The 15,196-nt window shown below is 36.2% G+C and overlaps 2 protein-coding genes across 2 annotated transcripts; both read right to left on the bottom strand.

Annotated features, from left to right (window-relative positions):
• Nucleotides 1–6,655: 6,655 nt before the first annotated feature.
• Nucleotides 6,656–7,403, bottom strand: LOC112192331 (non-specific lipid-transfer protein 1). The gene is made up of 2 exons (XM_024332000.1): nt 6,976–7,403; nt 6,656–6,879 (listed from the first exon to the last, which is right to left on the bottom strand). The coding sequence occupies exons 1-2, from the start codon at nt 7,317–7,319 to the stop codon at nt 6,870–6,872; spliced, it is 354 nt and encodes a 117-aa protein (XP_024187768.1). The 5' UTR covers nt 7,320–7,403; the 3' UTR covers nt 6,656–6,869.
• A 5,393-nt stretch (nt 7,404–12,796) lies between these two features.
• Nucleotides 12,797–13,587, bottom strand: LOC112193438 (non-specific lipid-transfer protein 1). Its single transcript, XM_024333585.2, has 2 exons — nt 13,155–13,587; nt 12,797–13,036 (listed from the first exon to the last, which is right to left on the bottom strand). Exons 1-2 carry the CDS (start codon nt 13,493–13,495, stop codon nt 13,027–13,029), a joined length of 351 nt encoding a protein of 116 aa, XP_024189353.1. The 5' UTR covers nt 13,496–13,587; the 3' UTR covers nt 12,797–13,026.
• Between the last annotated feature and the right edge of the window lie 1,609 nt (nt 13,588–15,196).

Genomic DNA, 15,196 nt, shown 5'->3' on the forward strand with positions numbered 1-15,196 from the left:
TCATGAGGTCTTTAAAAATTCTTCACAAAATGTGTTTATTGATGAAATATGCAAGCTGTTTGTTGCCTTACAATTTGTTCTCTTGCATATACTTGAGTGTGAAGCTTTTAAGCATAGCCATTTCTGAGAGAAAAATCGAGAGTATGCCCTGTGAGTTTGGATTGGACTTGTTCGAAACATGCTATCATTCACTGTATAACTTAAGTTCTCCATATCTTGCTTAGTCATATGAATGTCACAGGTTTATTAACCATGGAATTATCTTTGTGATTTTGATTAAGTGTTTAACGTGAAAGCCATGAGTTTGGAGTCTCTGAGACAACAGTTATGAGCAATAGAGTCATTTACTTGCTTTTTGTCAAGTCTTTGTTCTGTTTTGGATTTTTTTGTTGTTTTGTTTTGCTAAGGGACTAGCAAAAGCTAAGTGTGGGGGAATTTGATAGGCGCATTTTAATGTGATATTTTAAATGTTAATTTCTCACATTTTGCTTAGTTATTCCTTAACGAATCGATTTTTAACTTAATTTCTATTTTTAGGTACATTGGAGTAGATGAAAAAGAAATGAGTGTTACGTCCATAATTACCTAGAAATGATGGAGAAGAATGAAAATGCACTAAAAAGTCAACCTTGAATATTTTCTTACTCCGGCTAGGAGAATCAGAGCCAAGCAAGGAAGAAGGAGCGGCCACCTGACCAAATGAACTCGAAATGAGCTGAAACTCTCCAGATCCATTCTAGACACCCAAAGGATCATTTCTTATGAAGAGTGCCAGAGAAAAATATGAGTGGAAGGCCTTCAAACAATCAGCCCAATTTTCTACAGAAGCAAAACAGGAAAACTGGACCTGTAAGAGGTCCAGCAGCATTTCCGGCCCAACCACATGGAATAAAGCTCTGAAAATTTGTGAGGATGATATACACTCATAGTGGAACATTTTTTATGAAGAAGTCGAAGGCTCATTCTGAAGTTTTGATGGAGAAATAATTGAAGGAATAAAGGGGAAGAAACTGACCTAAAAACAGCTCAACACCACATATTCATGTTTCCCACCCATATGAAGAAAGCATTTCTTTTTCCTTGGATACAATTTTTCTACCCTAAAAGATCATCATCACTTCCACATTTCTTCACCTTCATGCTTTGCTTTCATCATTACCTCATCTTTTACATATTTTACAAACCATTCTCATACTCTACTTTCATTATTTTTCTTCATCTCATCATTTCACTCTTCTTTTTCTTCCCTATATAAACACCTTCTCCTCTCATTCTAAAAGACATTCCTTCATCCATTCCATCTCCTTGTCTCACCATTTCCTCTCCATTTTCCTTAGTCACCAATTCCTTCATCCATTCCATCTTCTTTGTCTCTCCATTTCCTTTCCATTTTCTCTCTAAATTCCTTCATCCATCTCATCTCGTTGTCTCTCCATTTCCTCTCCATATTTCTTTTTCATTCTCTAGTTTTAAGTTTCTGCATTTTCAAGCAAAGAGAGGAAGAAGAAGAAGGAGCTGTGAAGATCATATCCTCCATCATCCACCTTGAAGGCTTGCTTCCAAGATTCAAGATCCAACCATCTAGCTCTCCATCTCCATCTCCACTCACGGTGTAATTCGTTCCTTTTCCTTGTAACCTTTTTGGTTTCCTTGTTTGATTTCGTATGAACTTGTTTCTAGTTAACAATAATGTTTAGGGCAAAGTTTAAGCCCAATTTCTATGTTTAAATAAAGTTTTCGAATTCTATAATTGTGATTCTAAGTTGCTTATGTGAGTTTGTTCGATTAAATTTGCTTTACAGAAAACTTTTATATGTTTATCTTATTTGGGTCGACACTTATAGGATTTGCATGTAATTGGTGCTAGGTTTAAGAACATGAAATCGACTTTTCGTTTTGTGTAACTTGAATCAAAAGTAGTAAAGGTTCTGGACAAGAATCGAATTTAATTGAAGAGGATTGCAATTAGGTGGACTTTTCCATACTAAGTTGTACACTTGAGTTGATAGCCTTTCTCTATGTCTAATGCGTTGAACATGTCATGATTGACTAGCTTTCTAGGGCTTGATTGCATGTTTGATAGGATTAATCTAGGTGCTTTCGCTTAGGTTAATTAGCATTGAAAAGTAAAATATGGGAAATCATTTGCTTTCGAATGTTTCACATGATCAACTCCTCTCTCATGACATTTAAAATCAACTATAGGAATTGTAATTGGATTTCTTACATATGGATGTGGTTTTGATCTTTGTTCCTTGCGATCCACCCTTGTATATATGTTTTTACATTTTCTTTATTTTATTTATCTTAATTTTCAATTCTATAATTCTTAAACCCCCCTCCCTTTTTATTTTGTTACTTGTATATATTTCTATTCTTTATTTTATTTTGTAAATAATACTTTATTATTTTAATTCTTTATTTGTTTATACAATTGTATATATTTATATTCTTTATTTTATTTTTGTAAATAATACTTTTCTTTATTTGTTTCACAATTACAAGTGTACCCTCAATCCCCGGATAGAACGATCCCTATTTGCTTATACTACTAACGATATTTCAGGGTTAAATTGCGCGCTGCTTTTAGCGACATCACTCGTTGACATAGTTTTTAAGGAGATTTTCATCTGGTCATTAATTGTATATCAAATAAAGTCGTGGTATGGCTTAGGGCAACTCCTACCATGAGGGGCCATGACCACTTACCCATTTTCAGCTTAAAAATTGTCCACTTACTCTACTAAGAGTTTTTTAACCTCATTTACCCAATCTAACATCCCTTGACAGTTTTGTCCCTATTTTAATTAATAAATTACATCTCAACTCTCAACTCTCTCTTCGATCTATTTTCTCTCTCCTCCCCCTTACTGATTTCTCTCTCTCTCTCTCTCTCAACTCGTCTCAGACTCTCTCTCTCTCTCTCTCTCCATGTCGCAAATTTTGGTTGTGGATCGATGATCCGATTCAGATCTGAGCTGATCGGAGCTAAAAAATGGAGGCATCGAGGAGGCTCCGGGACTTGCAATCGCAGCCGGAAACAAGATCTGCGTGGACTGCTCGTTGAAGAATCCGCAATGGGCTTCGGTCTCCTACGACGTCTTCATGTGCCTAGAGTGCTCCGGCAACCACCGCGACCTCGGCGTCCACATCTCCTTCGTCAGATCCGTGACCAGTTCAAAAAAATTTCAGAAATTCAATACAGACCCCAGTGATCTCGGCGCTGGTGTCTTCGTTCGGTGAAGCGACTCTGTGGTTTTGGGCCAGAACAATCGCCGGTGACTTCATCCCGGTCAATCCCGATCTGGTGCCCAGAGCAATTTCTGGGTGCCGAGAGTAATTTTTTGTTTTTTGGTATACTTTGAGTTCCTAGAATGGGGAAGCAAAAAAAAAAAGTGAACTTATACAATTGAACATATGAATTGATCAATTGTGTCCGTTTCATTTTGGTTTTGAGAGTTTATGCATTTCACTCAAGGGCAATAATATGATTATTGGGAGACAATAATAATATTACTGGGGGGCAATAAAATGTTTATTAGGGCAATAATAAGATTATTGGGGGGCAATAATAAGATTATTTATTTGGATAAACCTACTAAAACATTCAAAATTTAAAACATATTCATTTTTCACTAATTATTAATCCCCAATGAACTTGTTACTGGGGGGTAATAAACTCAGACGCCGGAATCCGGTCACTAGTCTGGGACCTGGATTCAGGATTTCGGTGACCTGTCGCAGGATTCAGGTCATCGGCTGCCGGATTCCGGTCATCGGTAGCCGGAGTCTGGTCACCGGAGACCGCGGCCGGCCACTGGTCACCGAAGCACAGCAAGGTGGAGGATGACTTCTCTCTCTAAGTGAGAAAGAAGGAGAGAGAAAAAAAGTCACAAAAATAAATAAAAAGAATAAAAAAAGATTTAATTGGGTAATAGGGAAATAATCCCTTAGAGTGTTTTGGGTAAATGGGGTTAAAAAACTGTTGGTGAAGCAAGTGGGCAATTTTTAAGCTGAAATTGGGTAAATGATCATTTCCCCAAAAAATTATTTCATATTAATTTTTTTCTTGTGGTGTTGTATCGGCATATATGACAAACAATGAAATTATTGACATGATATTTTGGCCATGTGTATAGATATAGTTTCTTATCTCGAATTTGAATGTGATTTTGTCGCCACTTGTCAAACTATAAGTGGCTGTCCAAATTACGGTTGATATTTTATCTACCACGTAAATTACGGTTGATATTTTATCTACCACGTGTTATATCTTATCTGTTGATATTATTTCAAACCACCCATAAATATGAAGTCATTGTCACTCTCATCTCTCACAAATTCACAAGCACTTCTCATATCTAAATCCTACAAATCCCCAAATTTGTTTTCTTTTGATTTTGTTGAACCGTTTCTGTAATGAATCGTTTGACAAAACGGTTGATGAAAGACCAAGAAAAGGCTGTCATGAGAAACCTTCGAAGATCCATGATGATGTCTGGCGCTGCCTTACAAATCTAAACTCTGCAAGATGAGTAATCACTATGAGGTGGTTCTTCAGAAGATCCTAAGTATACCGCCAGAACTCGAGAGTTTATGGATCAACGACTTAAAGCTCAAAACTTCACGGGTCCATGTAGCTATGAACCAAACATATTTCATAGCCGATATAGAATGTAACCTTGGGTCTTTGACAGGATGTTGCGTGACGTGGCCAACTACGACCCATATTTTATCCAAACAAGAGATGCTACTAGGAGAGTCGGCTTTTTTATTGAACAAAAGCTGACATGGGCTATGAGGATGCTCGTGTATAGCATTATAGTTGACTTCTGCGATGAGCTCCTGGACATAGAGGAATCCACTGCCATCGAGATTTTAGAGCTCTTCACGAGAGCAATCTAGAATGTGTACCATGACTACCTCCGTTGACCAACACTGGTAGATTTGGGAAGACTGCTTAACAAAGCTGCAGAAAGGGGGTTCTCGAGGATGGTTGGGAGCCTTGATTGTATGCATTGAAAGTGGAAAAGTTGTCCCACCAGATAGGCACGACAGTATACTAGCTACAAGAGAAAACTGACAAATCATCTTAGAGGCGGTGGCCTCCTATGATACTTGGGTTTAGCACATCTTCTTTGGACTTCCAGGTTCCCTAGATGATATTTACGTCCTTGGATGTTCACCATTGTTCAATGACGTGTGCCTTGGTTAAGTTCCTTAAGTGAGCTACCACGTAGATGATAGGAATTATGGCCAATGTTATTATATAATTGATGGTATATACCCTAAATGGGCAGCATTTGTACATGCAATTAGAAACCTGAGGACGCTGGAGACACAATATTTCACAAGGATGCAGGAAGTGTACAAGAAAGATGTGGATAGACATTTAGTATTCTCCAAGCTCGTTGGGAAATTATAAGAGGGTCAACTTGTGAGTGGAGTAAGGAGAGCCTTGAATACATCATGATGACATACGTTATCTTGCATAATATGATTATCGGAGATGAAAATGACAAAGATGCAGCAGAGCCATTTGATCCGAATGATATCCCAACCAGACCAAGGAAAGCAGAGGTATATGCTAGATTGGAAATTCACACCAATATTTATCGCAATCTGCAACGACTTAATAAAATCTTGTATTGTTATAAAGAGGTTAGATGTCCAGTGATGTATAAAAACCTTCAAGACGATTTAGTCAATCACCTGTGGACCATGAAGCTACAAGTTGATCAAAATCACTAGTGAGGAGTTTTAAATTTATTGTTTTCAATAAGTGGCCATGTTGTCATGATAAGTGGCTACGGCCTAGTTTGATTGTATTGTTCTGTGGTGAGCTTTTACTTTGTGCAATCATGCTTTATTATGAAAATGAAAGTTCAATGCTTTATTATTGATAGAAGTAAAAAAAGCGACGATTACATTGTTTAATCCTTTACATTTTACTTAGCTATTTCCTTCAAAAGTCTATTGTAACTTTGTTATTTTCTTAGGTACTTTGTGAAGCAAGTCGAGAGAAAAATGAGCTTTAATGGAGCAATGCAGGCATTAAACATGAAGTATAGATGTCAAGGACGAAGTTTGATCGCTCCTTCGGTCAGAAATCACAAAAGAAGATCATGAAATTTATTGTGCAAAACAGTTTGCTGCAGAACTGAAAACTGTTCAAAATCAGCTTCTTAGATTGAGTTTTGGAGGGCTTTTTAGGTAACCTTTCGAGGGGACTCTTGCCGTATGGGTTGGCAACACTTGAAGAAAAAATGTTGTATTACAATAGAAGCCTAAGAGATGGTCAGAAACATCAAAGCAGCAGGAAATCATGCCCAAAGTACGTAGGCTTTCCGAGAAGCTAGAATTCATCAGCTTTTCAAATTGCATTTTGAGAGACTTTTTTTGTGGCCTTTATTGAAGGTTTTTCACAAAAATGCTCGGTCATTTTAGGATAGCATTTTATAATTTGATTAATAAGGGAAAGAGCATAATCTTAATTTCAGAAGTATTATTAAGAGTTAATTATATAAAAGGTGCATTTTAGAATGTTATTTTAGTCGGCCACAAACTATTTTTCTCTCTTTTAAGGCTACTAGATTAAATATTGTATTAAATTTTAGATATAAAAACCAACATATTTACGTAAATGTCACTAAAGTAAAAAGTCAACAAACCTCTCTCTCCAGCGAGTTTCCGGCCGACCTCCGGCAAACTCCGGTTTTCTATATTATTAAATAGACGAGTATTACATCAATCATAAGTTCATAACCTAGTAGATGACATATAAAGTAACTTTTGGTAATAACATCACTGTGGATGTCGCCCACACTTTATTTAACGCTCGATGCTATCACTTTCCATCAATTTGCTCATCACTTCACGCTGCAACATCAACAGAAGAAAACAAAAATTAACTTCAGTTTCCATTTGAGAAAAACACGTACAAATTGTCAACGATTGAGTAGTATATCTACTTACGTGGCGCAGTTGGTGGAGGTGCTGATCTTGTAGGGAACGCTAACTCCACACTTGCCGGGAAGCCCAGCTGCAAGGTTAGGGTTGAGTCCTTTGATGCCACCGGTAACCTGTTTGAGGCAATTGCAGACGGCCTGGCGGTCAGCGGTGGTCTTGGCGATGGCGTTAAGGTTTCTAACTCCGTTGCAGCAAGCGGCAGGGACAACGCCGCCACTCTTCACGTAGGTTGTGCAAGGTGCAACGTTGCTCGCCACTTGGCCGCATGTGATGGCTTGGGCTATGGGCAAAGCAACCACCACGCACAAGAGAGCAACCAAAGTAAGCTTCATAGCATTAGAGCTAGCCATAATGCACTCGGAGGATGATGAGCTTGGAATGGGTATGTAATCACTTGTTTTGGGAGAGCTTGAGTGAGTGAAGGGGCAACGCGGATGGGGATTATATAGGGGAGTGGGGTGAGTTTCTCCAAGTTTCCTTAGCCCTTCGGGTCCATCACATCAGTCATTACTTATTGGTTGTGACATCAATTCTGGTGATGTTTTGATGGTAAAACATATAAAATTATATGTGCCATATGTTTTTAAACCATTGGAAACTTCTGGACTACAAGTTTAATTTGGGAGAGAATTACATGCATAAACAAGTCCATGTAGGAACTACTTTTCAGCAATATTTTTTTAAGAAACTTGTAAAAATAGTTTTCAAATTATGTGTGCACTTTCACTTGTTATATATCTTTTTTCAAGAAAAGTGAAAATACTTTCCAACAGGGAACGTGGTTTCAACTATTTCTGTTAAACCTAAAAATGCATTTTCCTTGATCACTCAAACTATAAGTAATGACTGTTTGGAATTTTATGACAACTCCACAATCACTCAAACAGTAAGGTCAGTGTTATATCTCTATCAAACTATATATGTCATTACTCAAAGTGTGTACGTGTAGGAGGAGTTGGGAAGGATTCTGTTGGCAGTTGTGCTCACTTTAATGCTTGGGTACGTACAATATACTTTTTGGTTTTTAAAATGGTAGTTGGGCACGTCCGTTACATCCTATCAAAAGAAAACTGAAAACCTCAATCAATATATTTCAACCTACTCTTGAAAAATATACACATGTGCATTAGACATGCAACCGTCCAATTAATTTCAACTAATTGATAAATTAAAGAATTTGGACCGAAAATCTATTTGTTTTAGACAATTAAAAGAAATCATAAAGTATGTCGACATTCATCATAAAAAACTGAAAGTTTTATTCATACATTCAGAATTGACATTTAAATATTTATTTTCTTTCATGTTACATGTTAAATTACCAAAAATGACAGAAAAGAATGAATAAAAAAGAGTCTCTTCTTATCTCCACGAATAGTACGTAGTCTTTAACTTCGAGAAAACCTTCTTCTCCAACATAAACTCCTTTTTTCGAATTTCAATCTTACATTTCTAGATTATACCATAAATTTCTATTTAGATATTCAATATCTGAGAGAGAGAGAGAGGTTTTTTTTATTATTATTTATTATTTAGTTTAATTGTAAATGTAGATGGAGATGTCCCTTCTATTCTTGTTGTAAATGTTCAAATGCCTATTCTTTAAGCCTTCTTTTCCCAAGCAAACCTCTTATATTCTTTATCTATTTTAGTTTATTTCATCTTGTCTGGAAGAAAGATGCTATAAACAATGAAGATTATTGTTTGTTTTGGTAGATAACATATTGCTTATTTTTCAAAGTAAGTTGAAGGTTTATTAAGTGGGAAGGTTCAAATACAAATTTTGGATGTATGAATAGAAATTTTCTATAAAAAAAATATGTAGAACGCAATAGAAAAAAATATGCAACAATGTATCGTTGACATAGTTTCTAAGGAGGTTATCATCTGGTCATTAATTGTATATAAAATAAAGCCATGGTATGCGTTAGAGGCTCGGCTCAAAATTATTACCAAAGTCATTCAAAATTAGCTACCATTTTCAATTTAATTTACTTTCAACATGTCTTTTGGGAAGTAAATCTTGGTCACACAATCCAGGAGTAGCGGTATATGTGTGTGTGTGTGCGCGCGCGCGCACGCGTGCGTGTGTGTGTGTGTGTTTACGTACGATACCTGAGTGGGGTACTAGAAATCACCTGAAGGGCGCACCATCTCCAATCTCCGTCACCAGTCAATCACAAATAAAGGTCAGAGGGTAGACCGGAGTTGTCGGCCTACGACTCTTCGATAGCTAAGTCAGATACATGTGAGGATGTTGATAAGGTGGGAGTGGAGAGAATGGTGGCTTAGCATAAATGAGAGGATAAACATGTATTTATAGTGTAGGTTAGGGCTTATCACCCTTCCCTTTTCCATGAAACTAAATATGGGCTACCAAAGTTGGTAATGTGATTCCCGCCTGGTCTACTACCGAGTACTTGTGGTGTTTCTACTGAGTACTTGTGGTGTTTCTACACAGCGCATAGCGGGTTTCAACTATATATATATATATATATTCAACCAGCTGGTTTTTTTTTTTTCCCGAAACCAAAGCGCGCATAGCTAATTTAGCGTGTAAAAATTCTCAGATTAGATGATTATGAAACTGTCGACCCTCATGCAGCTAAGATAAAGAAATTGTTACAGAAAATTAATAATATAATATTTCAGTCAAAAGTCGACCGTGAAAGTTTTTGTGAACGCATATTTTTTGCTTGGTAGATGATGATTACAAGACTACAACGATATGTTTTGACCCAAAGAAAAAAATGAAACTCCAGACAAGGACGCTAAAAAGTATGTAATCGAAGAAAAACAAAATGTGCATATATTAATGCTAAAAGATAAAAGTTCCGGGGAGATGAAGGTGAAAACTAGGCCATGTCCAGTTGAAAATCCAAGAAGTAGGATGAAAAAAGTAAAAATAAATGATAAATAAAAGGAAAGAAGTATTAAGAGAGGGGGGTTTAGAGGTGGCAAACGGGCCGGCCCGGCCCATTTTAAGCTAACCTAGTCGTACTTCGTGCAGTGTTTGGGCAGACCCATTTATTATAGTGTCGGGCTTGTGCTGGCCCATTTACTTAAACATTAAGCCCGGTCCGGCCCATGGCCCGAACCCATATCGTGCCGGGCCCATAAACGGGCCGTGCTCGTGCCTATCCACTATAAAGCACGATTTTAAAATCTTAATTTAAATAAATAAAAAATAATTTTATTTAACTATTTAGAAAATTCAAATAAATTAAGTTCTATAATGTTTTTCTCAATCTTAGCTTTTTAAGATTAGTTTTCTAATAATTTTTTATATTCCACTACAAGAAAGAAAGAAAGAAAAAATAACTCAAAATATATTGTTTTTAGTATATTATTGTGAGATTAATCTTTATTAATATAATGAAGATTTATATAATGAAGATTTAGTATCATATTATTATTTCCTTCATTCTATAGTTGTATTATTATGAGATTAATCTTTATTCATAAACATATATTTAATATTTAGAAAAAATATTTTATGTCAAAACAAGGATATAATGTTTTTTTTTCACTATTTTGACAACATAAAAGAAATAGCATTGGTGGAATTGTCATGAGATTTTAAATAAGGAGGTCTAATATTCAAATCTCATCATTGTGGTTTTTTAATATTTTTAAAAACAAAATGAAATTTTGTGTTTGAAACGGGCCGGCCCAAATATGTCGTGCTCAGGCCCGGCCCGAGCCCGTAACCGTGCCAGGTCCATTACGGGTTCAGGCCGGGCCGGGCCAATGGGCTAATATTCCTAGACCCAACCCGGCCCGTTATTCTAACGTACTCAGGTCGTGTCGGACCGCTTTTAAGCTTGCCAGGCCCGTGCCATGCTCGTGCAGCAGTGCTTAGTGGCCCGTTTGCCACCTCTTGGGGGTTTGGATAAAATGGTCGATGAGTTTGGAAATTAATTTGGACTAATTGAATGACCAAGTTTATTAACGAAAGTTCTCTCTGATAAAATTAAAATAGAAAAAGGGTGGTGTTATTTACACACAATTTTTCTCTATTCACACACACCCTCTATATTTTTATTACTTTAAATTAATTTTTTTTCACAAATTCCCCTCTCTTGCAATTAACTTTTTTTTTTCTTATTTATTTTTCTATTTGGCAATTTAATCATTCCCAAATCCTGAACCCTTATTTTCTCTCAGGCACAGAGGACTTCAAAACTCTTTTCAATCCTTTTTTTTTTTCCATCAAAACTTCTCTAGCATATTCATTTTATCTCTCTAATGTGATGCTCTGAAGTTCAATCAAAGCAGAACAAACAACTTTAGACCCATCTTTGGAGCAAATTTTACACTTGATTGGCAATGGAGATAAGTGAGAAAAATATGAGTTCAATGATCATTCGAGTCCATTTGAATTCATCATTCTTGGTAAGATTCTAACAAAAAATATTTGGTGTATATTTGAATCCATTGAGCAACTATATAGCTTTACAACATCCTAATTATGATAGCTTTATGATTATAAACATGATTTGTTCTATTATATTATGCTAGAATACTAAAGATTTTGCAGTAGGAAAATTATACAAATATGAGTTGAGGGGAGTTTCAGAGATAAGGAGTGGTTGTTTGTGGGGGTGGGGGTGAATTTCAACAAGGGTTTGTGTTTTTTATTGAGGGTTGATTGGTTTTGATGCTTCTAGTTACTCTTGTTTATTATCTTTTCTTTTTATGAAGCAATGTTGTGGACTAGTACATTGGTTTTTGTTATTTTCTACCAAATTATTTGGGTAATTCATGCTCCAATATACATTATTGAAGTATTTGTGCTGACAATTTTATCATTGCTTCCAGTTGAAAGGAATTAAATGTTTTGAGATAAGAATAACTTGCTCTTTGCTACTGTAGGTTCATATGCAACTTTTTACTCTCTGGTTTTGTAGCCCCAACTATGGTTTATGCATTTCATTTTTATATACATACCAACTTTTTACCATCTATACATTTCAGTTCAATAACTATAACTACTACTCTAAATAACAAATTAGTTATTGTATTGACATTATCTTCGCAATGTTGAATTAGGTCCGATATCTTTTTACCTAACAATGTGGAGAGCAAAACCATATTTATTATTAAAAATTCGTGTTACTTGGAAGATCTTAGTATCATAATATCTTAGTAGCAAAAAAAATTTGATTTATTGTATAATGATGGTTGATTCATGATTGACTTGCTAAATAGAATAAATAAATAAGAAAAAAACATAATTGCAAAGAAGGATGGTTAGGATAATTTGTTGACAAAATGAGATATATATATACATATTTTTTTGAAAAGGGGTTTGGAAATTCATTCATTTCCAAAATGATCTTTGAATTCTTGAAAATTCTTCTATGCCGCCTTGAATTCTTTATGTATCCTAGTTTTAAATGAAATGCTTTGCTCATAACATTCAAATTCCAAATACATTTATACTCTAATCACGTGTCACAGACCCACCTGTGCACCAACCACTTCTTCACCGAAACTTGTTCAATTTATAGCAGAAATGCAGAATATATGCAATAACTTTTTGCATTGCAGCCTTGCAGGTCTAAATGTCTTCTTCAATAATTAATAAAAATCTTTCATCTTTTACGCAAGCCTATATTTAGGTATATTTATATTTCATATGGTTAACCACTGTTAATCATATCGTGATGGACCACTTAGATGGCGAGGGATTTTCTTGGCAAGAAGCAAGATATTCTATACAGTTCAATTTTTTTAATTTATTTAATTTTAATAATTTTTTCCCCAAGGCTGCTCAATATGAGAGAGAAGAGGGCCTGGACGGTTGTAGGTGATGAAGAAAACATAAGAGAAGAAAGAGACCAGATGCAGCATTAATTTGAAATATAGGTACTATAATCAATCCTAGATAGACCAGCTACATAGGTTGTGACCTAGCAGATGACATACAGAACGATAACTTAAGGATTCCCACATGAGGAATCCCAAGTGGATCTCATAAACACCCACAACTTTATTCTCACGTTAATAATAATATGATCTCTGCGGCCGAAAATTGAGTATCCATCAACCTCTTCACTTCACACTGCAGCATAAAACAACAAGAAATCAGCTTCATCAATCCCCATCAGATGATATTGACAAAATAAATAAATAAACAGGAAAAACTGAAAACAATTGATATTCTGCAGTACTATGCTTACTTGTTGCAGTTGGTGGACGTGCTGATCTTGTAGGGAACGCTGACACCACATTTGCCGGGAAGACCAGAGGCGAGGTTAGGGTTAACTCCGGGAATGGATCCAGCTGCGTTCTTTAGGCAAGTACAAGTTTGCTTGCGGTCGGCTGTGGTCTTGGCCTGGCTGTTAAGGCTGCGGATTCCGTTGCAGCAAGCGGGAGGGACAGAGCCACCGGTCTTGACGTAGTTGATGCACGCTGCCAAGCTTTGGGTCACTTGGCCGCAAGTGATGGCCTGGGCGACGGGGACAGCCACCACAATGCACATGAGAGCCACCAAAGTAAGCTTCACCACTGCAGATGCCATAATGCACTATGGAGAAGATAAGGAAATATGTGTAGGAATGGGTTTTGTGATCACTAGAGTTGGGAGCTTGAGTGAGTTGGAACCATGCTATGGACTGTGGTTTATATAGAGGGGAGTTGGGTGAGTTTTACTAGCTTAGCATGTGTGAGTGATTAATTCTGCAGAGATTAATTTTCTCACGCCATACTGACCGGTCACATCATCTATATGATGACGGTAAGAAGACAAATACTGTATATTTCATTGAGGTGAAACTCAGTAGGATAGATTGCAAACATATCTTCTGTATATTTATGTTTCGTATTCACGTTCTTGGGTCTCCAATATAATTTGTTCTTCAATGACAAAACAAATTAATTACCGATGCGGTAATGAAAATAAAATCTATTGTTCGATCATACAAATAGGATTTTGCACGGATTAAGACTGGCATGGATTTTGATCAAGTAATAACCAACTCAATTTCGCAATCGCATTTATTTCCTATATGTACATATATCCATGTTACATTAGAAAATTCCTACATGACCAATTTTAGTAGAGAATTGATATATCCTGTAAATAAGCTTCATTGTTAGTGCTTTGCAAATTAATCAATCATAAATTCTTTGACTTGCTTCGTTGAACTTTTACAAAAAAAAATAAAAAACGTTCTTAACATGTGTTTAATGATTGTTTAGCATTGAAGCAAACTCTTGTCCTTTGAAACTAAAGCCGAAAGAGCATGTCGCACATGATTTGAGAACATGGGTGTTTGACGTAATGAACTCGTTTTAGGGGCTGATTTGTGTGACTATCTTTTCATGGCCCTTTGGTTATTATGGAGTGAGAGAAATAATCTTGTCTGGAAGGGTGGCAATTTCCAACCCATGCATATGATTGAGTGGTGTAAACAGAGGTTGGAAGATTTCCAACAATATCACCCAAAAGCAACGAGAAAAAAGAAGAGGGTTCTGACTGAGTGGGAATGTCCTCCGGTCGTCCCACAGGACGGCTGAAAATTAATATTGATGGTGCTTTTAGATTGGATTGTGGAGTTGGAGCATTGGGATGGTGGTCATAGATGATTTGGATACGGGAGTTGTAGCTATTGCGAGGCATTTTCTGCATGCAAATTCGGTTATTAATATGAAAGCTAAAGCGTGTAGAGCTCGTTTTCTTTTTTGTATACATCAAGATTGGACGAAAATTGACATTGAGAGTGACTCTGCCCTTCTGATTGTTGCGCTCAAGAGTTCTGAGGTGAATTATTCGGAGATAAGTCGAATTTTAAATGATTGTAAATATTATTTATCTGTTTTCAATCAGTTAGAATTTGGCATATTTACTGTGAACAAATGGTGTTGCACATAGGCTTGCACATCATCTTAGTGTTGCTTGATTAAATGATGTTTGGTTAGAGGAGACTCCTGCTATTCTATTGTAGCACAGAGTTCAGGTTTTATTTTCCCCCCAATTGCAAAACTTTAATATTAATATAATAAATAAAACCGAGCGTAGGACTGATCCTCCCAATTAGGCTGGATTCCAAACCTCTTTTTAAAAAACGAATAGCTTCTCCACAAAACATAATGAAGTAGTTGTATAATTCATAGAACATTTAGGCTAATTCCGTCAAGTAGTGCTAGAAACACTTTTGAATATATGAAAGCACTTCTAAACACTTCTTAATACAGAATTAAGTATGGCCTATAATATAAT

The sequence above is a fragment of the Rosa chinensis genome, chromosome 3, assembly GCF_002994745.2.
Source record: "Rosa chinensis cultivar Old Blush chromosome 3, RchiOBHm-V2, whole genome shotgun sequence".
NCBI classification, from domain to species: Eukaryota; Viridiplantae; Streptophyta; class Magnoliopsida; order Rosales; family Rosaceae; genus Rosa; species Rosa chinensis.

Excerpts from the sequence above, each read along its gene's own strand:
- LOC112193438 (XM_024333585.2), bottom strand. The coding sequence starts at position 13,495 with ATGGCATCTGCAGTGGTGAAGCTTACTTTGGTGGCTCTCATGTGCATT.
- LOC112192331 (XM_024332000.1), bottom strand. The coding sequence starts at position 7,319 with ATGGCTAGCTCTAATGCTATGAAGCTTACTTTGGTTGCTCTCTTGTGC.